Genomic DNA, 13,577 nt, shown 5'->3' with positions numbered 1-13,577 from the left:
AAAAGTGCAGAGTTACAAACAATGTGCACATCTTTTAAAAAGATGCTACATGTCATTTTTCTAAAATAAACGGCTAACTAAAATTTAATATCAATGAAAAATAAAGTATTTATCTTAACAAAACACTCCTGCCATCCTTTTGCAAACGAATGGACACAACGGCGTTTTTTTTCTAGTCCGAACAACTTGAACGAACCGTTAAATAGGCAGCCCTAGCTGAAATAATAATCTGGACTATAACGTCACTGTTTGCTTACGGAGTGTCACATTCTTGCTATGATGTACGTACCTTGTCGTTGTACTCGGGCCTCGTGGAGAGGAGGACAAGGCTAGCAGTGAATCCCTGCGAGTAGGCCAGCAGAGGCAGCTGGTCCACACCGGTGGTGTTGAGGACGAGGTCGATGAACGCAGCTAGATCGAAGCGGCCGATCTCGTCAAAACTGCTCCAAGAGATCGATAGAAGCAGAACGACCGATGGAGGCGTTATTAGGGCATTTATATTATTTGTTCATGAGAAAGGGTGCACAAACAAAGGTGAGTGAAAGAGTCTTTGGCCGTCTCACTTTCCGCGGCAATACCCACGGCTTCGCAAATGGCGACAGGATAAGACTTTTATAAAGAATCGATATGCTCCCAAAGATTCACGGAACTCTAAACCATTTCTGTCTAACGTGACTGAACCCGAAACACAACATTACAGGCCGAGGCGGCTGTATAAGCCAATCACCCCCAGTCGCTACCTCATATTGCAGGAATAAGGTTTAAAATTTCAACATTAACATTTTCCTTACACCACTGCTGCTCCCCGCAGTGCCAACCTGCTGCAGTGATTTAACCTGTAATGCAAAAAGTGCGTGAGTGAGTTACACAACAGAAACTGTTTCACTAATAAGAATTCGTTGGAGGCTCTCAGATATCTCTGAAGTGCGGGAAGGCGAAAGCTGTTTGCGACTCATTGCACTAATTTGAACTTGCCGCGCTTGAATTCCTTTCATGACAGTGGAGGCCAGGGTTGCGAGAGTAAGCGGTGACGTCACGCTGCGCATGCACAGCGCGTCAGGAGTTGTTGTTTGGCGGTGCATCACACTGCTTCAACGTCCTTTCATCTGTTGGGACGTCATCATCCGCTTTTCCTCGTTTTTAGCCATTTTGGCCCAAATTATAGATCTTTCGGTGATCGTAAGTACTAATTACGATTAATTACACATTTTGCAATCTATTTTGAATCAAATCCGGCGTTTTTCCACCCATTGTGTGATAATTTTCACTATGCTGGGACTAGTTCTGGTGGATGTGGCGTCACTCCGTTCCCGCCGCTATATCGACGTCCGCGCTATATCGATGCATTCGTTGTTTTCTTTGTTTTTTTCGCTATAAATGGCTATATATAATTAACTAACCACACTACAGTCATCAGGCTTGGCATCGGGGTCACATTTTGTCCCCTGTATCTGATACTACTGTTCGTTTTCTCTTATCCTGATTAGTTTTCGCGTTATCCGTGGAAGACAGCGTGACCTTGGAAGAGATCATGAGCCACAAAAGACTTTCACCTTAAAAACTGCAGCGAACGTGCGTTTGGGAGCGCAACAACTCTGCGGATTTCAGACGATCCTTTTATCGATGTGGCTTTAAGTAATTTAGGGCATTTTATTCCTTAGTGACATAATTTCTACTGTGGTTGTGGTGCTCGGTTGCTGACCCGAAAGACGCGGGTTCTATCCCGGCAGCGGCGGTTGCATTTCTTTGGAGGCGAAATTCTCGTGGCCCGTGTGCTGTGCGATGCCAGTGCACGTTAAAGATCCCCAGGTGGTCGAAATTTCCGCAGCTCACCACTACGGCGTCTCTCATAGCCTTAGTCGCTTTGGGACGTTAAACCCCATAAACCAAACCAAACCAGAGATGGTGACACTTGTTCACATAGTTCCTTAAGCTCGTCACAACTTTCGTCACGTCGTCGTCACAACTTTCGTTCCTCTCATTAACTATAAGCTGTGCTTAGGTTATAGCGGTCATAGGATTGTAGCCCGCCAGCTAATGGTGACGTCTCATGCCATGTGACCTGATACTTTCCTTACACTACCGTACATTGCACGGAGAACGCACCAGTAGCTTGCCCCTCTCAAAAAGGCGAGAAATTAAGATGGGCTAGACTGGAAGATGATTTAATGTGACGAGGTATTGTTGGAGAGAGAAGAGGAAGGCTGGAGTTACGGCAATAGTTATTGTTATTCTCGTGCTCAATATGCATGTGTCATAAAACGGATCTATGTGCGCAATGATCACCACAGCTTTATACGATTGATTATTTTCATGAAGTTCATAAATGTTAAACACGAATGCCGTTCTCTGCCCTACTGTTGTTATAGCCCGCGTGCCAAAACGCCAAAAAGTAGAATGACAACAAAATAACTATAAGCTGTTGGTCCATAAAATACCACTGCAGTAGGAAAATTATTATATTTCCGGAAATTAGATCCGACAGACGTGACAATACTTTCACAATGCCGCGTGCAGAAGGAGGTCAGCTTAAGAAGAAGTTGCATTGTATTCTAATTCAGCAAAATTAACATTCTACTTGGTTACCGTGAAAAACATGCTATACTTCTCGTTAAGCTTATCTGCATATTACACTGCATTAATTATTCAATTGTTAGGAAGATATTAGGCCTACGCGGTTATTCTTGCGAAAGCAACACTAGGCGAGTCACTGATGTTGTGGTTTGAGGCATCCCACCGGTGCCACCACTGTTGGGACTCGACATCCCACCGCTGCCATCACTGCTGTGACTAGAGCGTCTCAGCCTGCTGCCTCTGTTGAGCAGAGCTGAGCGAAGAACGGTTGATGCGATGTTGAGTGAACAGACGTTTATATACAGTATTTACAAGGATTTTTGCATCATATATACAAGGGCCGAGTGCATAACGGGCTAGGACGAGGCCCTGCGGAGAGCATCTCTCTGGCACGATGGCACGGCTGCTACCCGTCTGCTGCTGCGTCTGTTGTTGTTGCGGCTGAGAGAAGGATGAAAAGGAAATTGCACGGGCCTGCCAACTGGCTCCAGCCGAGCCACCACCGCTGCCACATGCAGAGAGAGGAGAGTTAAAAGATCAGAGGAAAGAGCAAAAGAAAAGAAGAGACGCGCGTTGTAGAAACAACCGCGTCCGCCGAAGCGGACGCTGGATGAAGAAACAGATAAGCGGCCGCGGCCGCGATTGAAGTGCGGCTCTGTTCTGATAGCCACCGGTGACCGTGGCGGCAGTCAGGCGTTCCACTGCTCCAATCAGGTCACGCAACTGGCCACCGTTTGGATTGGCTCGAGCCGACGCTAGTGAGGAAGAGGAGGAAGGGTCTGCGCCGGTGAGCCAGGATGACTTCCTGCAAGCCGTGCCATGGCGGCCAGTCCTGACTTCCTTTGCGCGATGGCGGGCGCACGGCTCTTGTTTGCAGAAAGGCCAGCGGAATGCGGGCTCAGGCACAACACTGAGCCATTTAGCGGAGCTGACGAAAGGCCATACTCCGCATGCGCGAGGAACAGACTGCCGTCGCTGCGCGTGGCGCGGGTGACTCAAAGGAGCTGCCACCACTCTCGCCAGCGCTCTTCATCGCCTCTCTCTATCTCCAAGTTGCTTTCGGCATCCTCCACGTTTAACAAGAGCTAAAACACTGCCAATTTTTTTAACAAGCACGGAGTGCTACCCAAATTCTCAGTAAAATTATCTGGAGAGCAATTCGCACCCCATTAGCGAGCATGAGCGTTGTACGTAAGACCTCTTACCTCCATTGCCAGTACCGGTCGAGTTTTTGCTCCAGCGTGAGGTGGCTCGACCGGAATCCAATTTCCCTCGTGTTCATTACCCACACGTCGTAGCCAGTGTCGGCCAGAAGGAAGCCTGTGACAACAGGAGCGGCGCACAGTAAAGCTTTATAGCGCTAGCAATACTACAGTAGGTTTCACCTCGTCGCGTAGCCCCGGTTGGTACAGACGGATTACCATGGAGGAAGAAAAACTCCTCCATGCGGATCACCTTGAACAGCCGTTTCTTCAGCCGCGCTCCGCCAGATGGCAGAGTCGTCGGCGTGCCGCGCAGCAGCGCCGCCGACCAGTTTGCTCTGTCTACAACAGATGGCGCCACAAGGAGGTCCGCCACTTCCGGTCTTCGAAGCCGGCGTTACCAGCATTGGCGCGGAGTGCATCGATGGCATTCGAATGGTATCGGAAGGCTATCTAAGGCATTCTACGATAATTGCGTGATAATTAACGACTAATGTAGTAATAATAGTTAAGCAATTAGCCTAATTTGTAGTTACACCACATAAATAAATACCACCGAGTAGGAAATTGGGCGAGTTCGGAAATCGAACCAGGGTCTCCGGAGTACCACTCCGCCATGCCAGCTCAATGGCGTAGAATGAACAAAGGCGCGTCTAGTCAATACGGTGTCTTCGTTCACTCAAGTCTTCCTTCGTTGCCGTTACGGCGAGGTTCAGGTGTCCACCGATATATGCGAGGCAGATACATTTCCTTTCCACAAAAACCAATTTACCGACGAGCAAGGCGTACAGCAGAATGGCCGATGGCGTTCTGTGGACTCCCTGGCAGCGCGGCGGAATGGTCACGTGACGAAATATGGCGTCGCCAATGCTCCCACCCTGTAAAGCGTCTATTAATACGCGCTTGCCTTGAAGTGAATGCTTCACTATGCAGCCCTCTAAAGAAAAGTGGCAGCGACAGGAAGTGTGAAAGCGACAACGTGCACAAGAGACGCCGGAACAGCGTGAAGAATGCTTGAAAAGTGTCGTGCTAAGGATGCAGCTTGGCGACAACGTTCTAGCTCACAGAGTGGATCCACGCCATCGGTCACCGATGAGTCTCAATCCCTGACTGCTCTGGAACACAGCAATGCTACTAGGCGAAGGCAACGCGCTGAAGAATCGCCAGAAGAACGCGCGCACCATTGCTAAAGCAATTTACCCGGTTTAACCAGAGCTAAACCACTGCCAATATTTCAATTACTTGGCGATTTTGCCTTCGTTTGGACGCCAATTAGAAGACAGCTCCCTGTTTCTTAGCCTGTTCCAAGAGGAAGAAGTGGTAATGATCACTGGCAGCGTTAAAATCAGAAACCGAGTGTTGTCGGCAACATCCATTTGCGGCTTGGTTACTCCAAGACTTGGCGAAGCATGTTGTCGCCGGATCGGTTCTGCATGGCGCATTACTCGAGTAATGGGCTCGCATTTAGAACGCACCTTCGAATTTGCCGATTAAAAAGAGCATTTTTCTCTTCCCGCAATAGACGCACCCGTATGTTTTTGAAAGTCGAAGGAACTACGGAATGCTATATAGAACAATATATGGAATACAAAGACTGTTATATCACGTGGAGGGAAGACCCACTAGAAGTTTGAGAACGCATAGAAGCAAAACGTGAATGAAGAGTTTTCTTACATCTTCGCACTGAGTGCACTTAGGTGGCACGAGTGAAATCTTGCACGGTCTTTAGGCAACATTATAGGTGGGTAGGTGAGTTTACGTGCCCCTAAGAGAAAAGTTTTCTCTTCTGCTCAAGAGCAAAGATACCATGCTGAAGATGGTGTATATTTTAACCTTAAGGTTGATGGGCCTGGATGAAGTTTCCCCTTACGCAATGACACCCCACTCCCCCCTAAACTTGAAAAATTTGTTTGGAGGAAATTGGGTGTATTATGCGAGATAATACTTTAGCTGAAATGTCTTAGCGCCGGTTGTCATGGTGTATTGACTCTTTCTGTCATATCTCCGAAGGTATAAGCGTGTCTAACGCTGTTTAATCATTACTGGAATACAGCATAACAGTAACACGGGCAAGACGCCTAACTTCACTGGTTGTGAGCCCCAACTACATTCGTTAAAATGGGAAGCCAGCGGCGCCTATGGTAGCAGTCTTGTCCTTTGTTAAGATTGGGGTACACGGGAGTGGGAAGAATTACTTCTAGAGGTGTGTCATCGGGAAGCAAGATGCGGCGAGGGCTGGCGAACGCGGCAGTAGGGGCGACGGCGGCGTCGAGTGGCTGAGTCTGCCCTCGGGTCGCAGGGCGACGGAGTGGTGCTCACAGAGTCAAGCTGTTGGTGTTAATGGAAAGACGGCTGTGTGCTCTTCAGAGGTGTCGTGCTTCGGACATACGGCGGGAGAGTTCGAGGACGTTCATTCGCCGGGGAACGAGCAGAAGACTTGCGGCAGTGATAAAAGCGAGACATCAATGTTTGATGCCTCTGTTTCTACCCCTTCCCATCCCCCGAGCTGCGAGAGAGCCCAGCACCACCACCTGCCGGAGGCGTTACCACCAGCGTCGTCAACTGCCTATCTGATTGGACAGCGTTCTTCGGACTTAATTCCCCAGCCAGGGATATTGGAAATATGAACCGTATTTAACAAGATGTGTTGTGATCAGAGCACTCTAATCTCGACTGTAAATATGTAAAATAAAACTTCTGTACAGTTTCCTCCTTAACGGAGTTCGCCATCGTCCTTCGGTGCCGGGACCTGCGGGCCTGAACTACCCACCCAACTCCTAGGACCCCTCCGTCCCCAAATCCCTGTATTCTTTTCGTAGAACACTATAGGTTCTGTAGTCATCACTGATGCCTACAGAACCTCTAGAACCTATACCGCCTAATTCCAAAGAACTCCTGTATAAAACTAGCATTAGACCAGTACTTGAATATGCTTGTTGTGTCTGGGACCCTTGGATACTGGTAGATTCACAAGATTGAAAGGATCCAGAACTTGGCCGTGCGATTTGTTAATGCCAACTACTCAGGAAATTTCAGCGTCTCCGCTGCAAAGAGAGAGAGAGAGAGAAACAACTTTATTGCCATAGATTGGCGGGATTTAGGGCAAGGTGGGCTTGGTGTGGCCCCCAGGTGGGGGCGACTTCCTGGGCCCACGAAATGAGTGCCAGTTGGATGCTCTTGTCTGGCCTTTTGAGGAGTTCGTTCCATCCGTCTTCGGAGGGAGCTGGCAGTAAGGTTCGAGGGGGCGGATTTCCCGCGCTACCCCAGAGGATGTGAGCCTGGGTGGCGATTTCTCCCTGGTAACAATTTTGGCAGACGGGGTCGTAATCCCCGTCTGTGATGAGTGAAAGTCTAGAATGGCTACGGATAGAGTTTGTCTGCAACCTGCGGACCAAGGTGGCTTGCGCTCGATTCAAGTCCGGGTGTGGAGGCGGGAACTGGCGTCTCATCTCTCTGTAGAGGTTGGTAATTTCGGCAAAGGTCTGGGGAGCCTCGGCAAGAGCGTCTGGGTCCGTGGGGCCGGCCGCCCGGTTGGTTAGTCCTCTGGCTAGTCGGTCGACCCCTTCGTTTCCAGAGTTTCCCGCGTGGGCGGGTACCCAGACCAGGTTGATCTTATGGTCGGGAGTGCAGCCGCGAAGGATGCGTGCAGCGGGGTGGCAGGTAAAACCTGCCAAGTAATTTTGTATTGCTCTTTTGGAGTCGCTGAGGACTGTGCGCGTACGTGGGTCAGCGATGGCCAGCGCGATGGCGGTTTCTTCTGCCGCTGTCGGAGAGTGAGCTACTACTGTGGCGGCGGTGACGAGAGTAGACTGTGGCGTGGCTGCACAAGCCACGTATGTGTTTGCACTTTGCCGTGCAGCATCTACGTATATTGCGTGTTCGTCGGCAAGGTAGGTGGCATCTAGTGCTTGGGCTTTCAGCTGACGGCGCGTATCATGGCGGCCAGGTAGCATGTTTTTGGCGATTGGTTTTATAACTAGGCGGCTATAGACCCCTATCGGAATGGGCGTCGTGGGGTGGACGTCGCCTATGGGGTTGATGTTGAGACGGTCAAGTATGAGCCGCCCGTGTTTAGTGCGGGAGAGGCGGTGGGTTTGGGCGGTCTTGTGTGCCTCTATGAGTTCTGTGAGCGTGTTGTAGATGCCGAGTTGGAGGAGATGCTGTGTGCTGGCGTACTGAGGTAGCCCCAGTGCCGCTTTGTACGCTGAACGTATAATGCTGTTCACAGCTTCCTCGTCCTTCCGGCGGAGGTGATAGTAGGGGTAGGAGTAGACTATCCTGCTAATGAGGAAAGCTTGCGTGAGCCGACAGAGGTCGTCCTCCTTCATACCTCTGCGGCGGGTGCTGATGCGGCGGATAAGGCCGTTGATCTGATTGGCTGTGGTGCGGAGGCGCTGAATGGCCTCCGAATTTTGCGTGTTGTTCTGTATTAACATACCCAGAACGCGGATAGTGCGGACCGGAGGTATGGGATGTGTGTCCACTTGAAGCACAATAGGTTCTTGCGGGTCGGGGACGGGCAGGCGAGCTCGTCTGTCCCTGATGACTAGTAATTCGGACTTCGTGGAGGAGCATGTGAGCCCGTTCGCCTGTACAAATGAGTGTACTTTATCGATTGCTGTTTGGAGGGAGTTTTGGATTTCCCCGTCAGAGCCAGAGTTGGTCCACAGGGTAATGTCGTCGGCATATATTGAGTGTTTAATGTGAGGTATCTTATCCAGGAGCGGAGGGAGGCCTCTCATTGTAGTCTTGAAAAGGAACGGAGATAGGACTGCTCCTTGTGGTGTTCCTCGGGTGCTTAGTGTGTTCTTCTCGCTGTGGAGGTCTGCAATGTGAAGTTCTGCTGTACGGTTATGAAGAAAGTCGGCGATGTAGTTGTAAGTGCGAGTGCCTACATTCATTTGTGAGAGGTTTGCCAGGATGGAAGCATGTGACACGTTGTCGAAAGCCTTGCTGACATCTAGGCTTAGGATGGTTCGTGTAGCTCGGATGGGTCTCGGATTGAGGATGTCGTGTTGGATTTGCCACATAATGTCTTGAGTGGAGAGGCCGCTTCTGAAGCCGATCATAGTGGGGGGGAAAAGGTCCTTTTGGTCTACGTGAGTGTGGAGTCTATTGAGTACGACGTGTTCCATGACCTTTCCCAGGCAGGACGTGAGCGAGATGGGCCGAAGGTTGCCCAGCTCGAGTCGTTTGCCTGGCTTAGTTATGAAAATCACTTTGGCATGCTTCCAAGTGTCTGGAAGGTGACCCTCATGCCAGTGATGGTTGAAGAGGTCTGTGAGTGCCTCGACGGACTGATCTTCGAGGTTACGAAGCATCTTGTTGGTTATGTGGTCGTCGCCAGCGGCCGCGGTGGTTTTAATCTGGTTGAGGGCGGCGCGGACTTCTGCTGCCGTGATGTCGGCGTCCATGTTGGTGTTCTGAGCACCCGTGTATCTTGAAGGGATGGGAATTTCAGTGGAAGTATTGACGTATTTGTCTTTCAGGGTAGCGAGGAGTTCCTCATTTGTTCCCTGAAAAGCGTGTATGACACGGGTCAGGTTCTTGTGAGATGTGGATTTGGTGTGAGTTGGGTCCAGTAGATGTCTGAGCAAGACCCACGGGTTTTTGCATCCTAACTGGCCGTTAAGACGGTCGCAGGTTTGATGCCATTGCTCCTGACTCAGTTTGACGGAGTAAGCTTCGATTTCACGCTCGAGGCGAACGAGACGGAGCTTGAGGGGTCGATTGTGTTTTTGGCGGAGCCAGCGAGCCCTAAGACTGCGCTGGCCCTCCCGCATGTGTATGAGTTTGGCGTCAGGAGAGGGTGGTGGTGGTGGTGAAAACATTTATTAATCATAGAGAGAGGTGTTGGGGGTCGTGACCTGAAGGGTCACGCCCTTACAACCACTAGGTGGGATGCCTAGTCAGGCACACCATTGGCGTTTGCCGCAGCCCGGGCGCGCTGCGTTAAGGCCCTTTGGGCCTCGAGGGTGCAGCAACCGGACAGGGTCGCCTCCCAGTCCTCTCGGGTGGGGTTCGGGATAGGGAGTAGGGATGGGTTCTGCTGGCAGGCCCACACCATGTGGTAGGTGTCGGACACCTCCCCACAGTGTGAGCACCGCCCGTCGAATTTAGGATCGAAATGCTTTAGAATTGCCGGGCACAACATCGTGTTGGTGAGCAGGCGCAGGAGTACCCGCTCGTTGTCCTTCCCCAGCCCTTTGCATGGGGTGGGAAGAGTTTGGTGCGTGGATTTGTAATAATCGCATATTTCCTTAAAAGTGTAAATCGGATTGAAATGGAAGTCCTGGTCGGCGTCGGGTCCCGTGGGAAATGCCCGGAGAAAGAGCGCGCGGGCGGCGGCGTCGGCTGCCTCATTTCCGTGGACGCCTTGGTGACCTGGAGCCCAAACGATAGATCGGTGCGCGGGATCCTAGTCTCGGCTACAATTTTGGTAAATACGATAAGCTAGGGGAGTAACCCACCCTTGCGTGACGTTTCGACAAGCCCCTCGTGAGTCGGTGATTATGTATTTGGAGGAGGTGTCAGAGGCTGCCAAAGCGATGGCAACCTCTTCTGCGTGAATTGCTGACTGGGCCTTGAAAGTAAGGGCGTCTACTGTTTTACCCTCGTGGACGACCGCGGCCGTGTACCATCCCCTAGAGTCCGGGCCGGACGCGTCCACGTAGAAGACTCCTGGTTTGCTCCGAAAATGGCGGTCCAAGGCTTCCGCCCGCGCCAGGCGCCTGCCATTATGATCCTCTTTGGACATATTGGTGGGGAGAGGCCGCACGTGGAGGGCGCGTCTCCAGTGTACGGGAAGGCGGCATCTCTCCTCTGTGAATTGAGTGTGCTGGATGTGTAGTCGGGCTAAAAGGCGGCGACCCGACCCTGTCTTTGTGAGACGAGTGTATTGGTTGTTGAGGTGGGCCTCCCGAAGCTCCCTAAAAGTGTTCACCATCCCCAGTGCCATAAGGCGGCTGGTAGAGGTAGAAACTGGGAGGTCCAGCGCTCGTTTCATGATTTTGCGGAGGATGACCTCGAGGGAATCCTCCTCCTGTTTCCGCAGGTGGAGGTAGGGAGAGGGGCCATCCTCGTTCTGGGTAGTCGTGGAGGTGGCATTGGCGGTGTCTTCGAGAAGCGCGTTTGTCCATGCGTCCAGGTCGTCTATGGGGGCCGAAGTCCGTTTGGCGCGCACGTATCGGAACGCGTCCCGGTTAGTGTGCCTGATTGTTCGGTTGGGGGCTTTGCTGTGTGTAGCCGTGAAGGTTGTGCTGAGAACATAGTGGTCGCTACCTATGTTCATGCAGAGGTTTTCCCAGCGTGCGTCTGGGATGTTGCGGGCGAAAGTGAGATCGGGGCAGCTGTCCTGTGTGACACTGTTTCCAATGCGAGTAGGCCTGTCGGGGTCCAGGAGTAGTGTCAGGCCCAGTGTTTGGGCTGTCTCCCACACTTTGGCTCCCTTACGACCGCATGCTTTGCGGGGGTAGCCCCACTCGGTATGCGGCGCGTTGAAGTCACCTAAGATGAGTAGCATCCCTGTTTGTGCAGTCGCGCAGGCCTTACGAACGAGGGTTGCCACTCGTGTGCTTTTGTCGCTAGGGGGGCTGTAGACGTTGAGGATGTGGAGCGGGGCTTGTGAGCGACTGTTCGGTAGGACCTGTACGAAAGTGTGCGGAACCTCGGGGTAACTAAGGTCTATATGATTAGCTGCTAAACTTCGGTGGACCAGGATGGCGGTGTTGGGCCGGTGGTCTGGTGTCGTTTGTTGGTTATATGCGGCGTAGCTGGTAAGTTTCGTGTCCATGTATGTTTCCTGAAGTGCGATGATGTGGGGGGTGTGCGGCTGGGCCTGCAGGGTGTGCTCCAAGGCTCGCCGCTTCGCCTTGAAGCCCCTGCAGTTCCATTGCCAAACTGTGAAGGGGGAGCTAGCCATCGCGTTTCCCGTAGGGTTCGGGGCGCTGTGTTAGCGCGACGGGTGATTTAAGAATGCCGCCTGCACGTGAGCGCGCGGTTGCACTCTCCGATGTGGCGCCAATAATGGGTGCTGGGTAGTTAGGAGGGGTTGTCGACTTCAAGGGGGTTGCTGATGTGGGGGGATTCGTGAGGGTATCGAGCCTGGCATGAAGGGTTTGGATGTTGGCTGCCATTGTGGCGCAGCTTTCTACTAGACGGTCAATGGTGGGGGCGAGTCGAAGGAGGGCGCCCTCGAATTGGGCCATTCGCGCATCAGCTGCCTCGAATTTGGCATCTATGTCTGCTTGTGAGGAGGGGGAGGTGCTTTACGCTTCGTGCGCTTAGGCTGCTCAGTGTCCATGCGTGGATCACCTACAGGGTCGGATGTGGGAGCGTGAGCCACCTGCTGCGGTTGCAATTTGGGGTTTGCCTGTGCTGATTCTAGGCTATGAATTTTAGCGTTTGCTTTGGCCAATTGTAGCTGTAGTTCCTTAACCATATCTGCCAGCTCCCTTACCTGTGAATCTGGTGGAGAAGCGGTGACTTGTGCAGCAGTCTTCCATGCAACTTGTTTGGCTGCTTTGGTGTCCGGCCGGGCTTGAGGGCTGGCCCGAGAGCTGGGTGAGGCGGATGTGGAACGGCTGCGAGTGCGGCTGGATGGGCTGTCGCTGCCGTCGCTGCCAAGCGGGGGGAAGGAGCCGTCCCGCAGTAGGTTGTGGTCGCCGCGTTTGCGGTCTCGGGACCGGGACTGGCGTCCGGGGATTGCCGAGTTGGAGCCGGTATCAGTGTCACTGACCGACGGGGAAGACTTAGGCCGAGTGGAGGACGTGAACCGGTATTTGCAGCTTCTGCTGCCTGTAGGGTGGGCACCTTTGCAGACGATGCATGAGGCTTGGCAAGTGGGTGGTTGGCCAGCTGGAGGAGGGTCACGGGCTGCGCCACAGCGTCGGCAGGTTGGTTGTCGCGGGTGGGGGCACACATCCGCCCTGTGGCCTAGCTTCCGGCAGTTGAAGCATGCCTCCGGACGGCTTTTGTAGGGGAACACCTCAAAAGTGAAGCCGAGATACCTCACGTAGCGGGGTAGCTTGGCATTGGCGACAGTCACCACGAAATGTCGTGTGCGGCCCATGCGGCGTGCGGTGGTGGTGGTGAAAGCATTTATTAATCATAGAGAGGGGTGTTGGGGGTCGTGACCTGAAGGGTCACGCCCTTACAACCACTAGGTGGGATGCATAGTCAGGCACACCATTGGCGTTGGCCGCAGCCCGGGCGCGCTGCGTTAAGGCCCTTTGGGCCTCGAGGGTGCAGGAACCGGACAGGGTCGCCTCCCAGTCCTCTCGGGTGGGGTTCGGGATAGGGGGCAGGGATGGGTTCTGCTGGCAGGCCCACACCATGTGGTAGGTGTCAGACACCTCCCCACAGTGTGAGCACCGCCCGTCGAATTTAGGATCGAAATGCTGTAGAATTGCCGGGCACAACATCGTGTTGGTGAGCAGGCGCAAGAGTACCCGCTCTTTGACCTTCCCCAGCCCTTTGCATGGGGTGGGAAGAGTTTGGTGCGTGGATTTGTAATAATCGCATATTTCCTTAAAAGTGTAAATCGGATTGAAATGGAAGTCCTGGTCGGCGTCGGGTCCCGTGGGAAATGCCCGGAGAGAGAGCGCGCGGGCGGCGGCGTCGGCTGCCTCATTTCCGTGGACGCCTTGGTGACCTAGAGCCCAAACGATAGATCGGTGCGCGGGATCCGAGTCTCGGCTACAATTTTGGTGAATACGATAAGCTAGGGGAGTAACCCACCCTTGCGTGACGTTTCGACAAGCCCCTCGTGAGTCGGTGATTATGTATTTGGAGGAGGTGTCA

At 52.6% G+C, this 13,577-nt stretch overlaps 1 protein-coding gene across 1 annotated transcript in view; it reads right to left on the bottom strand.

Moving 5' to 3' along the window:
* Positions 1–13,577, bottom strand: part of LOC149328413 (lipase lipl-1-like) — a 60,770-nt gene that overhangs the window by 31,192 nt on the left and 16,001 nt on the right. The window contains exons 3-4 of the mRNA XM_089558991.1: positions 3,780–3,894; positions 290–440 (exon numbers count right to left, since the gene is read on the bottom strand). Of these exons, the coding sequence (XP_089415117.1) occupies positions 290–440; positions 3,780–3,894 (266 nt within the window). The remainder of the gene's footprint in view (positions 1–289; positions 441–3,779; positions 3,895–13,577) is intronic.

This window comes from Amblyomma mixtum, chromosome 9, assembly GCF_055824585.1.
Source record: "Amblyomma mixtum isolate Tamu chromosome 9, ASM5582458v1, whole genome shotgun sequence".
In the NCBI taxonomy this organism is placed as follows: Eukaryota; Metazoa; Arthropoda; class Arachnida; order Ixodida; family Ixodidae; genus Amblyomma; species Amblyomma mixtum.
This window is presented reverse-complemented; position numbering and strand designations above follow the sequence as displayed.